We start from the raw sequence: 16,497 nt of genomic DNA, 5'->3' as shown, positions 1-16,497 counted from the left end.
GCTTTACAGTTTTCTTAATTTGAAATTTCTTTTACACTTGAAATACTGAACTTCGAAATTTCTTAATTTGAAATTTCTTTTTTTTAAGGATTTTTATTGGTTAAAGTTATTGTTTTTTAATTATTCAAGTGTAAAAAAAAAAAAAACCGAGTTAATTGAAAGCTGCAAAATTGCGATTAGCGAGTATTTATTGGTTTAAGTGCACATTTATAGTCTCATGTATATGCGTTTGCCTTATTTTTGCATTTTAAAAAAAAAAAAAATTGTGATATATTTAGGGCTTGTTTGGCCATGAAAATTGTGAGTGTTTGAAAAATATAGTTTTTGTTTTCAAAACAACTGAAAAACTTGAAAAATACACTTTGAGTAAGTTTAAGTGTCTAGCTGGTCACCTTATAAGTTTATATGTCTATCTTACAAAACATGTCAGGTATTAAGCCAAATTAGAAATATGGAGATGCTGTAATTATTAGCGCTATTGCTTGGTCATTTCAATTATTGGGCACTGAAAGCATGTTAATTTCATGCATGAGAGATCCCAAGAGAGAAACGATTTTGCTTCACTATAAATACATGGTCTAAATGATAAGCACATACCAAAGAAAAACAAAGAGAGAAAGAGAGAAAAAAGGCATAAAAGAAAAAGAATGGCTAACATGGCTGAGAAATGGGAGGAACTTAGTGGCAAAAACAATTGGGATGGGCTATTAGAACCATTGGATGTTGATCTCCGTAGATATCTCATTCAATACGGAGAGTTGGCTCATGTAACTTATGACACCTTCATTTCGGATCCAATATCTAAGAATGTAGGAGCTAGTAGATACTCGATGGAAAATCTTCTTGCTAGGTGTGGGCTTGACCCGCTCAAGTATAAAGTAACCAAATACTTCTATGCTACCTCATCCATTTTACTTCCTCGTGATTTCCATGTGAAATCATCGTCATGCGATTCATGGTGGAAGAAATCAAATTTTATGGGGTACATTGCTGTGGCTACTGATGAGGGGAAAGTTTCACTAGGAAGGAGGGATATTGTAATTGCTTGGCGAGGAACAATTCAGACACTGGAGTGGTGGGAAGATTGTAAATTTTTACTTATTCCAGGAATAGAAGTATTTTTGGGTGCATCAGCACTTCATTCGACACCTTTGTTGCATCATGGCTTCTACAGCATGTATACATCAAAAGATTCACAATCAAAGTTTAATAAAACTAGTGCCAGACACCAGGTACATATATATTTGCTTACTTGCATGTTTTTCTTCCGGTATTGTTGCATGTTTTTGTAATTTTGATTGTTGATGTGTATAACCATCACACTTAAAATTTAAAGAGTGTTTGGCTAAGTTTATAAGCTGGTCAAACTGATTAATGAGCACTTTTTGGCTTATCTATGAGTTCGGTAAACATAAAAATTGTTGCTCATAAGTCAAATTCATGAAAAAGTCATAGAGCCCGTTTGGATTGGCTTATAAGTTGCTTATAAGCTGTTTTCAGCTTTTTTGAGTGTTTGACTGGCCAACTTAAAGTCATTTTGTGCTTAAAATAAGCTCAAAAAAATAATTGGGTCCATTTGACTTAGCTTATCTAAAGCAGCTTATAAGCTGAAAATAACTTATAAGCCAAAAAAAATAAGTTAGACTACCCCAACTTATTTTTTTTAGCTTATAAGCTGTTTGCAGCTTACAGGCATAAGCCCATCCAAACAGACTCATAGTAAGTTTTTCATCCCCAACTTATGATTTTTCAGCTCATAAACACTTTTAATTTGATCAATTTTTTTAAACTAATTTATACTTAATATTTTTTCTAATTCTCGAAATAACAAACCGCTGACATTTTCTTCATTCTGTATATGTTGTTCCTCTTTTCCTTTAAAATATTACTATTAGAATTTATAGTTTCTTGTGAAAATTACGCATATTTTAGCAATAAATAAATAGCTTATTGTCACTCTTTTTACCATACATTTTAATATACTCGTTTTCAGGTCATTGAAGAAGTGAAAAGATTGGTTGAGGAATATAAGGACGAAGAGGTAAGCATAACAGTGACTGGCCACAGCCTCGGTGCATCACTTGCAACCTTAAATGCAGCTGACATAGCTTACAATGAAATCAACAAGTCAAGCACTGGCAAGGAGTTCCCAGTGACAGCTTTTGTATTCGCAAGTCCTAAAGTTGGGGATTATCTTTTTCAAAATGCAGTTTCTCAACTGAAACACCTCCACATCTTGAGAATTCGTAACGAACCTGATATTGTTCCGAAATTACCAAATCTAGATGTCTATTTCGAAGTTGGGAAGGAAATAATAATTGACACCACAAAATCCCCCTATTTGAAGCTTAATCCTGGAGACCTACACACACCACATAATTTGGAGGGTTACTTGCACGGAATTGATGGTACCCAAGGATCAGGAGATTTTAAACTAGAGGTGCATCGCGATCTCGCACTTGTCAACAGGGTATGGGACATTCTAAAAGATGAATATCATGTCCCTGGGGCTTGGTGGATCGAGAAGAACAAAGGAATGGTTCAACAAAAAGATGGAACTTGGCTTCTCATGGATCGCGAGGATTATGACTTTTGAGAGAGAGCTATGGTTTTATTTATTTCTTTTCATGTAATGTGTGAATAAAGGGGCTCTTTCGTGTAAGGTTACCCTAATAATACGGGATAAGGAATATCCGTACGCCTAAAGCTCGAAATGAGGTTGTCCGATCCTTTCTGGTTCCTGAGGTGGTCAACCTTATAGTCAATTTATTTGCTAAACTTGTCAACTAATTTTAATTTATGTGTCAATTTCTGTTTTGTTTTTGTTATTATTTTGAGAGATATGTAATGGATCTTACGGCTTGTTGGGATGGTTGTCGTATCGCATTGTTATTTTAATATAATATTTATTTTGATTATTACTTTAATTTTATTATATCGAATCGCTAAGTCTGATCGTTGGCTTGGATTTTTCAAGGTATTGATTTATTTATGTAAAGAATGATTTGGTGTGGCCATGATGTTATTACACTTTTTTTTCTCTTTTTGACTTTGCTTATTATTTTATAATCCCGTTTTTATTCTTGGTCCTACATTTTTCTTAGAACAATTAATTCTACCCCATGCCCTAGTTTTCTTTAAAATGTTGTAAGTTTATTCTTTAGATTGTTGATATATGTAACGATGGATAACAATACAATCTAGCCAAACGTTATTTCATCAAAAATTTTTAGTACAATACAATATATTATGAAATTACGTGTAACAACCATCCAAACGAACTGTCAATGTATTGATACAAAATATGATAAAACAAATATCATAGTAGTGTTAAATATGGTGGGTTAAGGAGCCCCAGTCAATAAATTAAGATCTTATTAAGATTGAAAGAATGAAGAACAATGGTGAAGAACCTCAATTACACCATTAATGGTGGTCGGAGCAATGGAGAGAATCCAAGGAAGAGAAGTGAGTAAATGAAATGCTCATCTTCTATTGCATTGATCAAAGCGTTATATACAATTACAAATTGAAATATCCAGCTAATTGACAGCCAAGCAATCCTACAACTAACTAACTAAAGTTGTAACTAACCAACCACCTAACAAACTAATAAGCTAACTACTTTGCTGACTTGGATCTAATTTAACTAATGAAGAGTAATGTATAAATACATTAAATCTCAATATCCCTCTCAAGTTGGAGGTGAGGTTCTCACAGCTAAGGGTGTTCATGAGTCGGTTTGGGTCGGTTTTGGTTAAAACCAAAACCAAATCAATCTAGTCGGTTTTAAAATTATTAAAACCAAATCAAACCAAATATAATACATATCCATCGGTTTGGTTGTAGTCGGTTTGGGTCGGTTTTTCGGTTTCTAAGAAAATTAACGGTATTTCTCTCTTTCATGTTTTTTCCCTACAATTAAGAGAAAATTTTCTATCCTTTTCCAACTTATAATCCATTATTACCCTTTTATTGTGGTAGCTATAGTTTCTTGCATTATGGAGAAAATGTCATAGGATTTATGATTTAAATTAGGTGAATAAAGTTTATAAGAAATACAAAAAATAAATCTAGGTAAAACTCATATAGTTGTTTCTTTGAATAAATGAGTTTGAATTCATGGATTTCTTTTTTAAAATTGGCTTAAGGTATACAGTTCATTAGCCTATTAGAGATAAAATAAACTTTTTCTTAAAAATTATATAAATTATTTAAAAGTATTTATAAAAATTAATATATTGTATATATATAATTATAAAAATTATGTATAAAATTTGTCAGTCTGGTTCAGTTCGGTTTTTTCTTTGGTTTGCTTTTAGTAAAACCAAAACCAAACCAAATATTATCGATTTTTAAAAATTCAAAACTAAACCAAACCTAACCCAAGTAAATATCGGTTTATTCAATCGGTTTGATTTTGATTTTCGGTTTGGATCGGTTTTTAACTAAACCGTGAACACCCCTACTCACAGCCAACTTGCTCATCACAGTTGAGTGTTTCAAACCAGTGAGAGCTTTTGTGAGTACATAAGCAAGTTGATCAGTAGTGGCAATATGGTGCAGTTGAAATAAGACCTTCTTGGAGCTTGTCTCTGACAAAGTGGCAGTCAACTTCTGTATGCTTTGTCCTCTCATGAAAAACTGGATTCCTTGCTATATGTATAGCTGAATGACTATCACAATACACTGCAATAGGTGAAGAATAAGTGAGGGTCAGTTCTGTAAACAATCTATCTAGCCGAACCAACTCACTTACCACCTTTCTTAATGACCTATATCAAGCTTTTGCTGAAGATAATGAGACAGTTTCTTATTTCTTAGATTTCCAACTCACAGGGAAATCACTAAGCAATACTAATTAACTACTCACAGATCTTCTTGAGTCTGGGCAAGCTGCCTAGTCCGAGTCACAATGAGCCTTGACAGTACAGTCTGGATTTCTAGAAACAAAGATGGCCAAGGTAGGATCTTGTTTCAAATATCTGAGCAAGTGGAAAACAGCTTGCAAATGTGGTTCTCTGGGATTCTGCATGAATTGACTATGGTGTTGAACACTAAAAGCTATGTCCATTCTTGTATTTGTGAGAAAATTCAGCTTGCCAATCAGTTTTCTGTAAAATTTAGGATCAGAAAGTGGAACCCCCTCCTTAGCTTTAAGCTTGGCATTGGGATCAAGGGGTGATGACAAACTGCTAAAATTGAAACAATCATACTCCTTTAATAAGTCTAGGACAAACTTTCTTTGAGAGATAATGACTCCATCATCTGTCTGCAATATCTCCATTCCCAAGAAATAGTTCAGTGTTCCAAGATCTTGATTTTGAACCTGTCATGCAAGTAGTGCTTCAAATTTGTGATTTCCTGGTCATCAGTTCCAGTAAGTATCACATTATCCACATAAACAGCTACAAACACTACCAATGGTTCTGTTTTCCTGTAGAGTAGTGAATAGTCATGCAATGAATGGTGTACCCTCTCGATGCCAATGCTTCTGTCAACTTGACATACCATTGTCTACTAGCTTGCTTCAAACCATAGAGTGATTTAGTCAATTTGCATACAAGGCCTGGTTCTATCACATCTAATTCTTTGTATTGATTAACACTTTCAATGATTGAATACACATTTCTTCTCTCCTCTCATTCTCTTCTTCTTCTCTCAATATCGTAACTGTTTTCTTCTTCTTTCAAGATCCTCCATGCATGGTTGATCATGGAGTTGGTTTAAGTTCAATATAATTTTATTGAGCTTTAAAAGATCATACGTGCACTGTGACGGACAATGAAGAAAACTGTGAGGAAATGATTTCTTATGAACCAAGTAAATTTACAATAAAATTACTACAAGGATTTGCAATATTACGTTTTATTTACCAATCTCATCTATTATATTTTATTTATTTCTTGTTGAAAATGATTATATAACTTAAGAAAAATTAACATTATAAATGGCCATAAAACTATCACCAGGAAATCATGAAGGAAACAATTATTGCAATTACATGTGTGATGTGGCTACGTCAAATACCTTCCGACATAGAAGTGATGCAACCAGATACTTTAGAGTTAACATTTGAAAGTCAAATTTGAGCAAAACATATTTTATGCATAGTGACAGAGTAGATGCTATAAAATTAATAATGGAATTGAAGCACTCATCAAGCCTTTAGAAAGAGAGAAGAATCTCGATGAAAGAGAAACAACAAGGATGAAGACCTTGTTTTAGCTTAGAAAATTTGAGACAAAATACTGTCGGCCAGCAATAACTAGAGATCGTTTTTAAGAAATAATAATTTCCTACCTGAAAATAAAAAGAGAAGATTAAAGCAAAAACCTTAGTAGTAGTTCAAGAAAGGAGTTGACAACCTTTTGTCGTTTACAGTACCAAACAATAAATGTTTCATCTAATTCAATCTCCAAATTGCAAGGGCTGATGAAACAGATCTTGAACCATAAAAATAATCAGTATTAGTTTTCTCAATTTAGATGGATTGAGGAATTTGAAAATATTTGAAGTAAACGACTTTAAGTATATATCTATTTTTTCAAATGCTTCTTGATTAACTTCAGTATTTGATTGACATATACACGATAAATTCGCAAGAGAATTAGTTGATATTGGAAACTCTGATGATTAAATTAAACGACTTCAACTATCACGGTCACCTTATTTTTTTCCAACAATTATCAAAGTCTATTAACACAATTATTCCCAAGCACAACGACATATATTTATAAAGCTTTATAGATACGTGCAAAGACATGGACAATAGATATAATTTGATAGAACATTATTCGTGCATTTTCTGTCTTCTCTATATCATGTACCTTATTTAAACATTTTAAGATTCGACTAGTTGACCTTTTTAAAAAAGAAAAAACCACGACTTTCTTTGTTTCATCTTATATGCCAGTGTCTAACTTGACTCTTTCTATATTTATTGTATACATTCTTCCAAAGATGCCATATACATGCAAAATGGGGAACAGTAGGATATACTTTGAATACAGCCTTGATGATGCTTTCATGCCTATCAGATACAACACACATGCTTTCCCGTAGCCCATAAGCTTCCTTGAACTGTTCGAAGAACCATGTCCAAGACTTATCATTTTCTGAATCAATCACGCCATACGCCAAAGGTAGTATGTTCCCTGCAAAATCAGTTGAATACATATTTTTTTTTTGAGTTATATAAGCTTTTTATATAACTAAAATGATCGATTTTGAAATACATGCACCATCTATCGTGCTCGTTGAAACAAATGTCCCATTGTATGCTGTTTTGATGTGTCTGCCATCTACAACCACGATGGGTCGACAACATTCAAACCCCTTTATAAATGCATACAATGCTACAAAAAGATACAAGAAATCATTTTCAGATGTTTTCTTCAATCTTATATGAGAACCTGGGTATGTTTTATCCAAAATGTATACGTATCCCGGTAATTTCTTGTATGACTCGGCCGACTCACCCCTTAACTCCGTCATAGCCTTTTCTTTAGCACGCTATGCTTTCATGTATGGCACATCCACCCCAAAATCATTTTTAACATCATCTACTATATCACTAGGCACATACTTCCTCTTATAATTTCTAAATTTTGGCTTAATAATGCCAGCTATAAAACCACTACTAGCTTGATGTTGCGTATACACCTTATCCTTCAATGGACATGTATGTTTCTCTACGAACTCTCTGATTTTGAACATAGCTGATCTGTTGATACTTGAAGCTTTCAATTTCCACTCACATTGTCTAGAAAGACATGCAAGGGTGTAGCTGTAATACCGGATATGTATATATACATATACAGTCGAAAAATACACATCATATGATTATTCTAAAAAGATAATTTAGAAAATAGATAAATAATCAAAACACACATATAATCATGTATTCAAATTTAGTAGACATACATGTAAGCAGTTTAATACACTACCCTAGCATAATTGTATTGAATTTATAGAGGTATACAAATACATCAAAAAAATCAGTAACTAACTAACCTTACAGAATTTGACTTCTCTGTTCGGAAGTGAAATCTATTGTCAATAGCATACTTCGTCATCACATCTTTCAATTTTTTCTTATCATTGTATACCTGATTTACCATGACTTCTTTTTTATTACGGTTTGAAATTATGAAATCGTTCTCTCCTCCGAATATAACTATTTCCTTACTAGAAGCTGATGCCGCCAGTGCTATCGAATCATTAGCATCCATTTCGTGTATACCATTTGTATCCGCTATTGCTAGGCTACCTTGAATAACAATTTCGCCGGATAGACTGTATTCACTCGTCCTATCAGTTGTTGTGATACACAACGGATACATCCCGAACTTCCTAGTCTCTTTCTTCAGTTCAACATACACCCGGACACTCATGTCGTTGTGTATTTCCATAGGCATGGAATTACCGTCGATCATATATTTGATAGTTATTTTTTTGATAATTGTATCTTTTCGCACCTGCTTCGCTATTGCATCAACTAACTCATCATATGAGGCATACTCTTTGAAAACTACTGCATCTATAGAGTAATTAACGAAACAATTGTCATCGTTCCAAAAACCAGAATGTCGAATTACAGCTGTTATATTAGACATTACTTGAATTTAGAAGGGAAAATTCAAGACTGCAAAAAATTAGCAACAAAATCATCCGTAAGACTGTTGTATCATCTGTATTTGTATAAATTGGTCATAAACATAAATTGAACTATTAATTACCTTTTGCTGTATATAATGGCGACGAGATGAATCCAACAATGTCTGTATACGTCAACAAAAAGGATTTATGTAGAAACTGATACATACAACACCGAATTTGACATACACAGACGCAAGAGATTCGCAATTAAATTCTGAGATAGTTTTATGCATGGAATTAGTATAATTGAATTCTAAATTTTGACTGAAATTTCTCTGTTTTCAGCTATTGATGATGCAAATTTGAATTCAAATTCGAATGTATGGAGGAATAAAGAGCCGTGTTAATTTTTGGAAGCTATCTGTTAAGCATGATTTTAGGAAGATTTTATTTTTGTTTGCCATGTTTAAAAAGATTTGGTTCCAAGATTTCAGCAACTTTTAACTTACTGTATCCGGAATACAGCGTGAAACCAATGTTGGATACACGCAGATAAATGGGTTGGATTTGCTACGATACGTAAATAATGAAAGTGTTGCTATAGTGAATCTTTAAACCCCAAATGTTAGTCATTTCTGAAATTTTCCCATTAAAAAATGATTTCGGGTTATTTTGGGGGATAAGATCCATCAAGACAGGGATCTATTTGAAAACTTTAAGGATGAGAGAGGTATTTTTGACCCAAAATAAGTTCGGAGGATATTTTTAGCCCTTTTTCCAAAGTAGAGGGGTATTTTTGACCCTTTTCCCCAAAAAAAAAACAGTGTTTATTTGGACAGACATTTGGCGGGTAAAAAGTTCCAAGGAGGGATATGTAAAATGTAAAAGGGATTTGGCTACAGGACTGAAGAGGTAATCTACGTATTAACTCTACTTCAAAGTATCTAAGCTTACCTTTTTTGTTAAATCATCGGCTCCACCAATAACGAAAAGTCTAGAATTGAAACATCAAAGTATCTAAGCTTACCTTTTTTGTTAAATCATCGGCTCCACCAATAACGAAAAGTCTAGAATTGAAACATCGGAATGAAAAATCTATTTATTTTTCTTGGTTTATCTAGCGCAAATTCGGATTAGTTAGACAAGTGATTTCACATATTTTTTCTAATTTTAAATTTGGGGATTGAATCACTCCAGTAACGTTACACATTTGATGCAAGACACGTAGAATCAAATCTAAAGGCTTGAAATTTTCTTAGGGCCTCTCCAATAGACTTTTGTCCTTTGTCAAAGGGCATGGTGGTTGGAACAACAATTCCTAATATTCATATTTGTTGTTCTTTGGAAGAGTAACTATTTTTGTTTCTTCTCTACTTTTTTCTCTTCCCTATTTCTAGCTAAGTACAAATATTCTTCAAGGTGGTCACTATATGGAGCTTGTCATCCTTCAAAATGAAAGCATACAATAATATCTGAGGTGGGTAAAGTTTGGACCTTCATAATAAATTGGAATAATCTAGGGTATTAGAAATTGAGAAAATTCAGATACAATTAATGTGGGATATTAAAGGGAGATATCTTTCATCCAGTATGTTTGTCTATTGGTGAAGGAATGGTGGTTGGAAAAATAATTCCCAATTCAATACTAATTTACTACTATCATTCAATTCAGTGCCCCACCTTTACTAGTGGGTGAGCTTAGCTCTCATCTCTTGACCCTCAAAAGAGTAAATAAGTTAAAAAGAAGAGAGGAATAATCTTCTTTAGTACAGATTAAAAAAAAAATGTATCATATAAAATGAGATAGAAGGGGGTACTAGCAGTGTGCACTATATAAATAGAGAGGCATCAAGGTAGGGAGCACTTCCTTTTTAATAAGTCATACAAGATGCGAAATACAACTATTAGACTAAGTTTTAAATACCGAATGATAAATAAAAATAGTATACAAACGGAAGGCTAGAAGAGAAAAAAGAATTTTGAGCGAAAATCGTCATCTTATATATGTTCTAATCAAATAATTTAAACTATATAAATTGATCAATCCAAGAGTTAAGCGTACACGATTTCCTTAACACAGTTTTTTGTTTGTTTGTTTTTTTTTTTTTTAAAGAAGAAATTGCACGAATTTCCGTTGAAATAGGCTGGTCTTCAATTTCCCCCCTTTAGTATGCCCAGTGGGGCATCCGTTTGTTAGTCATGTTGGGCATAACTTATGAGATATTATAATGTGAAAGTATAAATTCATGTCCCGTGAAAAAATTATTTGTTATGAGGGGCAAAATAGCCCATTAGTGCCAATGAACCTCTTAGGAAAGCAATCGCAGAAAAGGCATTTTTTGCACGGATCGCCCTTCAAAGGCGCTGGTCTTTAATACCCCTCAAATTGCTGGTCTTCAACTTTTACCTATCGCTTCCGAAAATACCTCGAGGTTCTGGGTTCAATCCCCGCTCAGTAAAAAAAAAAAATAACAATTTCGCAAGGCAAGGCTTCACTAAAAATTCTGCTTTAAGGCTGAATTTAGTAATGCCTTAAGGCAAAAGTTTGCCTTGACAATTTTTTTTTTTTTTTACTTGGCTGGAATTCTACAAAAGTTATGCCTCTGAGTAAGCCTACTTTTGCTCCAAATTCTATCTTGCGAATTTTTTTTTTTTTTTTTTTTTTTAACTGAGCCGGAATTCGAACCCAGAAACTCGAGATATTTTAGGTGAAGGACAAAATTTAAAGACCAGCAATTTGAGGGACAAAAATTAAAGGCCACCCTCGGATAATGGCAATCGTGCAAATTTTCCTTTCTAAGAACAAGAATGCCATGTAAAACCTGTGAATTGGGATCACATTCCATCTCTTTAGGCCCATGCACGTGTGCGCATTGACAAGGAACCAGGCCCAAAATATCTTTTTTTGCGCGGATTATCCTTCATTTGGGGTGGTCTTTAATTTTTACCCTTCGAATTGGTGGTTTTTATGTTTTGCCCTTCGCCTAATACCTCGAGATTGTGGGTTTAAATCCCAGCTCAGTAAAAAGTAAAAATAAAATCGCAACGCAGAAGTTGCAGAATTCTGCAAATCTGTCCATGCAGGCAGAATTTGGGCCTTAAAAGTAGAATTTGCAGGGCAAAAATTTGCGAATTCTGCCTGTAAGGCCCAAATTCTGCCTTAAGGCAGCTGAAATTCTGCCTGAAGGATAAAAGTTAAAGACCACCATTATGAGGGACAAAAATTAAAGACCATCCCCAGCGAAGGGCAATCCTGCAAATTGCCCCCAAAATATAAATCCGTTTTTTTTTTTTTGTTGGTGGGTTGTTTCTTCACATATATGTATGATGGTCTTTAATTTTTGGCCTTCGCCTAAAAAAGCAGTCGAAAATATCCCGAGATTTTGAGTTCGAACCCAACTCAGTAAAAAAAAAAAAAATTCGCAAGGCAAGGTTTCGCTAAAGTTATGTCTTATAAGGCAGAATTAGTTATGCTTTAAGACAAAATTTATGCCTTAAGACAACTTACCGTTCGGACATGGTTTGAAACCATGTTTGCACATGCAATTTGGATTTTTTCTTATAGAACTCCCACAAGTTGTGAAAACTATCAAAATATTCTCAATTCTTATACAATCTTACTAAATGAGCAAGTCATAGTTCATAACAAAATTAATACGCTACTAGAAAGCCTTTCTAATAAATACAACATCAATTGATCAAACTTTAGTTCAATAAAAAAGAAAATTTAACATGAATAGTAATGTAACTAGTCTTTAATATAATTTTCCCACATGATAGACATAAATAAAGGTTGGTAAATGGTTGGTGAGAGTAATTGTTAAAAATATCTACCAACTGATAGGTCTTTTTTTTTTTTTTTTTTTTAACAAAATATAGACTTATGAGTCAAGTTTTATATTTAAAAAATTTGAAACCATGGTTTGAAACCCAAATCATACCTTTTTGGATAATTTGGAATTTCAAATCATGGTTTAAAACCATGAGATGAAATGCATGTCCTAACGCTGATTTCATCTCATGGTTTCAAATCGCATGTCCAAACGCCTACTTATGTCGTTCTAAGTTATGCCTTAGTTATACCTTAAGGCATAACTTAGAACTACATAAGTTGTGCCTTATGTCAAACTTTTGCGAAACCTTTCCCTTATAATTTTTTTTTATTGAGTTGGAAATCAAACATAGAATCACTAAATATTTTTAACTAGTTTAAGACCAGTGCCTTTGAAGGACAATACGCGCAAAAAAATGTTGTACATGTGTCAGCACTTAGGCTTTATTAATTGTAAATGAAGTGGCCCATCCTCAATTTCCATTGTGTTACTTGCACGATTCCCTTCAAAGGCACCGGTCTTTAATTTTTGTCCCACAAATTTATGGTCTCTAATTTTTATCTTTCGTTTAATACTATGAACTTTTGAGATTTGAACTTCGGCTCAGTTAAAACTCCACCTTGAGTTTGCATTTAAAACTCTGTCTTGAGAATCCAAACCTCTGTCTTGCGATTTTTTTTTTTTTTACTGAGCTGGGGTTCAAACCCAAAACCTCGAGGTATTAGGCGAAGGTAAAAAATTAAAGACCACCAATTTGAGTGACAAAATTAAAGACCAGTGATTTTGAAGGGCAATCCACACAAAAAAATGATTTCCATTTCCTTTCATTTTCAGCTTTTAAAATTTACTCAGAGACTACAGGCTTTTGGTGCTTCTTTAATTCTTTCCATTATTATTGCTTGAAGACCCTAGTTTTTTATTTTATTTTTTTTATATCAAGTCAACGCAAAAACTTTTAATGATTTGCTCTTTCTTCTCCTTTGTGGCTGTTCCTTTCATCTTATTCATTCATCAATTATCTTTCATAATTGAACGAAATGAGTTTCTCTCTTTCTATTTCGTAACTTAATATGTAAACTCACGTCGAGCTAGTAATTTTTTTTTTTTTTTTAAATTTACTTGGTTCGTGGAAAAAGAATTTTATAATGAAAATCATTATACCACATGAGGGGATAGTCTATAAATAGTACGATTCTTATTTGTTCTCTCCATCTCATTTCATGTGTCCGTTTTTAATCCAAGATGGATATTTATGAATGAATTAAAAGTTGTTAGTTAAAAGTGGGATAGAGCTTTAAAGATACGTGACTTGAGATGGATAACAGTTATGGATGGGGTGGGGTTCGGTATATCAAACTTCGGTTCGGTAATGTCATATTGATGTCGAAATCCACTGTATTACATCACTAGAACTTCATTGCTTAAGGTATCAAAACAAGAAATTGATTAGGTTGAAGCCTTCATATACACACATTTTAGTCCAGAAAGTAAAATGTGAACTTAGTTATGCAAAAACAGAACTAGCCTAATCGAGAACTTACCCTCTGTTTGGATTGATACAATCCGAGTGACATCAAGACCTTTTACAAGGAGCCAAGCGAGGGAACTTCAAGCTATGCAAGCATTGTTCATGAGGAGGGACGTACTTGAATACATTCTAGAACCTTCCCGGGGATTTCAAGTGTTCATGATAGCATGGGAGGATGGTTTGGAGAAGAGGGTTGAAGATGGCCATGCTTGCAATGTGGCTATTACTTGAAGATTTGCAATTTCAAGTTCTTTTCCCAAAAGAAGACACTCAAACAAGGCCCTTACTTCATTAAGAGTAGAAGTGTAATAATGTAGTTGTCTTCTTTTGAGCTTTGGTATAAATAGTAGTTGCTTTCATTTTGGAAGACTTAGACTATTTTGATTATTATTATTTGATATTTGGATATTGTAACTCTTGAGAGTTGAGTGATTGCTTAGCCTTGGATTGGGTGATTGTTGAGAGGAGTTATTAGGGATTCTAATCCCTCTTGGTCTTCCTAAGAATTTGGTTGCTTCTTGTTCTTAAATTTAGAGGTCTTAGTTTTCTATAACTTTGGTTGCTAAATTGAGTCTAAGTTGTGTCAAATTATATATCTCTTTTATTTCTTGTATTTTATTATTGTTTTCGTTCCGTTCTTGCATCATGGATGGTTGTTTCCCGTGGTTCATTAATGTACAGTATCGTATGGTACAGTATGGTGTTGTATTGTATTGTACTATATTAATGAACACAATGTTTGGATAGATTATATCATTTGTTATGGTTTAATAACATTTGTATTATTTGGTTTGACTGTATGACACTGTAAAATAACTTGTAAGTTTACTAAAATATCCTTAACTCTTAATTAGAAATTAGTTTATATATATTAATAAAACTCAGGTAAAGAATAAAATAGAAACTTTAAAAAATAAGTAGGTAGTGGGTGGGGGTGGTGGAGGGGTGGGTGGTTGTGGGATGAGGGTGGGGCTAGTGGGTTTAGGCTGGGGGTAAGTGGTTGTGGGAACGGGGTTGGTTGGTGGTGAGGGGTAGTGGGTGAGGGTAGTGGAAGGGTCAGGGTAGTGGGTGGTAGCGTGGGGGTGAGTGGTTGTGGGGTGGGGTTAGGCGGTGGTGAGAGGTAGTGAGTGGTGGTGGGGGTAGGTAGCAGAGGAGCGAGGTAGTTAGGGGTGGGGTGGGGTGGATGGTTGAGGGGGGCGAGGGTGGGGCTGAGTGGGAGTGGGGTGGATGGTGGAGCGTGGGATATAATGGAGAAATGAAATACGTTACTACGGAAAAAACCACCAAATCCGTGGTTACAAAAATTGAGACTTTTCATGGTTATATAACCATGGGATGAACCACGGATTTACAACACCATACCACATAATTCTAAGAACAATGAAAACAAACATGGTTTCATAGAAAACCATATATTAATGAACCACTCGAAACCACCATCCAAACAGGGGGTTAGTTTCTTTCATTCCATGGTACAAAAAGTGTCTCTTAGTGTATCGAGAAACAGATTTCATAATGCAGCAGCTTCCAAACAGTAGCTACTTATCAATACTTAGCCCAAGATCTCAATCTCATAATGCAGCTTCGGAACTTTGCGGTGGTCGAGTGTGGATCTGTGTTGGTGGGAGAGAGATGACAAATGTTCTAATTGCTAATTGCTATTGATGGCAGCTGAACTGATGGGGGTGTTCCACTCTGGATATTTAGACCTGATTGAAAGTAATAAAATGAGGTGGAGGAAGAAGATGGCAAAATATTCTTTACGCTAACGATATTTATCGAAACATGACGAATTTTCATATATTTTTGTTTTTTATTTTTTTTCAGAAAAGAAATTATTTTTTAAAAAGATTTTATTTTTTGCTCAAAAGCTTAAAGAATTACCTCAAATTTTTGTGTATGAAAGCTGTATGAAGAATGTATGAAATGTGTATGTGTGAGCGAAATTTTTAATATAATTTTCGTACACAAAATTATGAGCGAAAAATTTAAGCCTTGAATGTTATATGAAAGTTGTTACAATGTTGTTATAGTTGTATTAATTTTTTAGAAACCTATTATGAACTTTATATACGAAAAATGTGAATGAAATTCTAAGTCTTGAGCGAGATATACACATTTCATACCATTCTCATGCATAAAATTTTGAGCGTAATATTTAAGCCTTGATCGAGATATACACATTTCATACGCTCTCCATACATAAAATTTGAGCGAACTTTTTAAACCTTGAGCAAGATATACACATTTCATACACAAAAGTTGAGCGATTATTTTAAGTCTTGAATGTTGTATCAAAGTTGTATACAGTGTTGTTGTAGTTGTATTAATTTTACGGAAATCTAACATGAACTTTATACACGAAAATGTGAGCGAAATTTTATGACTTGAGCGAGATACAAATTTCATACTGTTTTCATACACAATTTTGAGCTGAATTTTTAAGCCTTGAACGAGATATACACATTTCATACATTTTTCATAAACTAAATTTTGAGCGAACCTTTTAAGCCTTGAGCGAGATATACACATTTC

At 33.8% G+C, this 16,497-nt stretch overlaps 1 protein-coding gene across 1 annotated transcript; it reads left to right on the top strand.

The window, feature by feature from the left end:
• Positions 1-502: 502 nt before the first annotated feature.
• Positions 503-2,921, top strand: LOC132624876 (phospholipase A1-IIgamma-like). Its single transcript, XM_060339617.1, has 2 exons — positions 503-1,232; positions 1,994-2,921. Exons 1-2 carry the CDS (start codon positions 648-650, stop codon positions 2,594-2,596), a joined length of 1,188 nt encoding a protein of 395 aa, XP_060195600.1. The 5' UTR covers positions 503-647; the 3' UTR covers positions 2,597-2,921.
• The last annotated feature ends 13,576 nt before the right edge of the window (positions 2,922-16,497 follow it).

Source organism: Lycium barbarum, chromosome 12 (assembly GCF_019175385.1).
Source record: "Lycium barbarum isolate Lr01 chromosome 12, ASM1917538v2, whole genome shotgun sequence".
In the NCBI taxonomy this organism is placed as follows: Eukaryota; Viridiplantae; Streptophyta; class Magnoliopsida; order Solanales; family Solanaceae; genus Lycium; species Lycium barbarum.
This window is presented reverse-complemented; position numbering and strand designations above follow the sequence as displayed.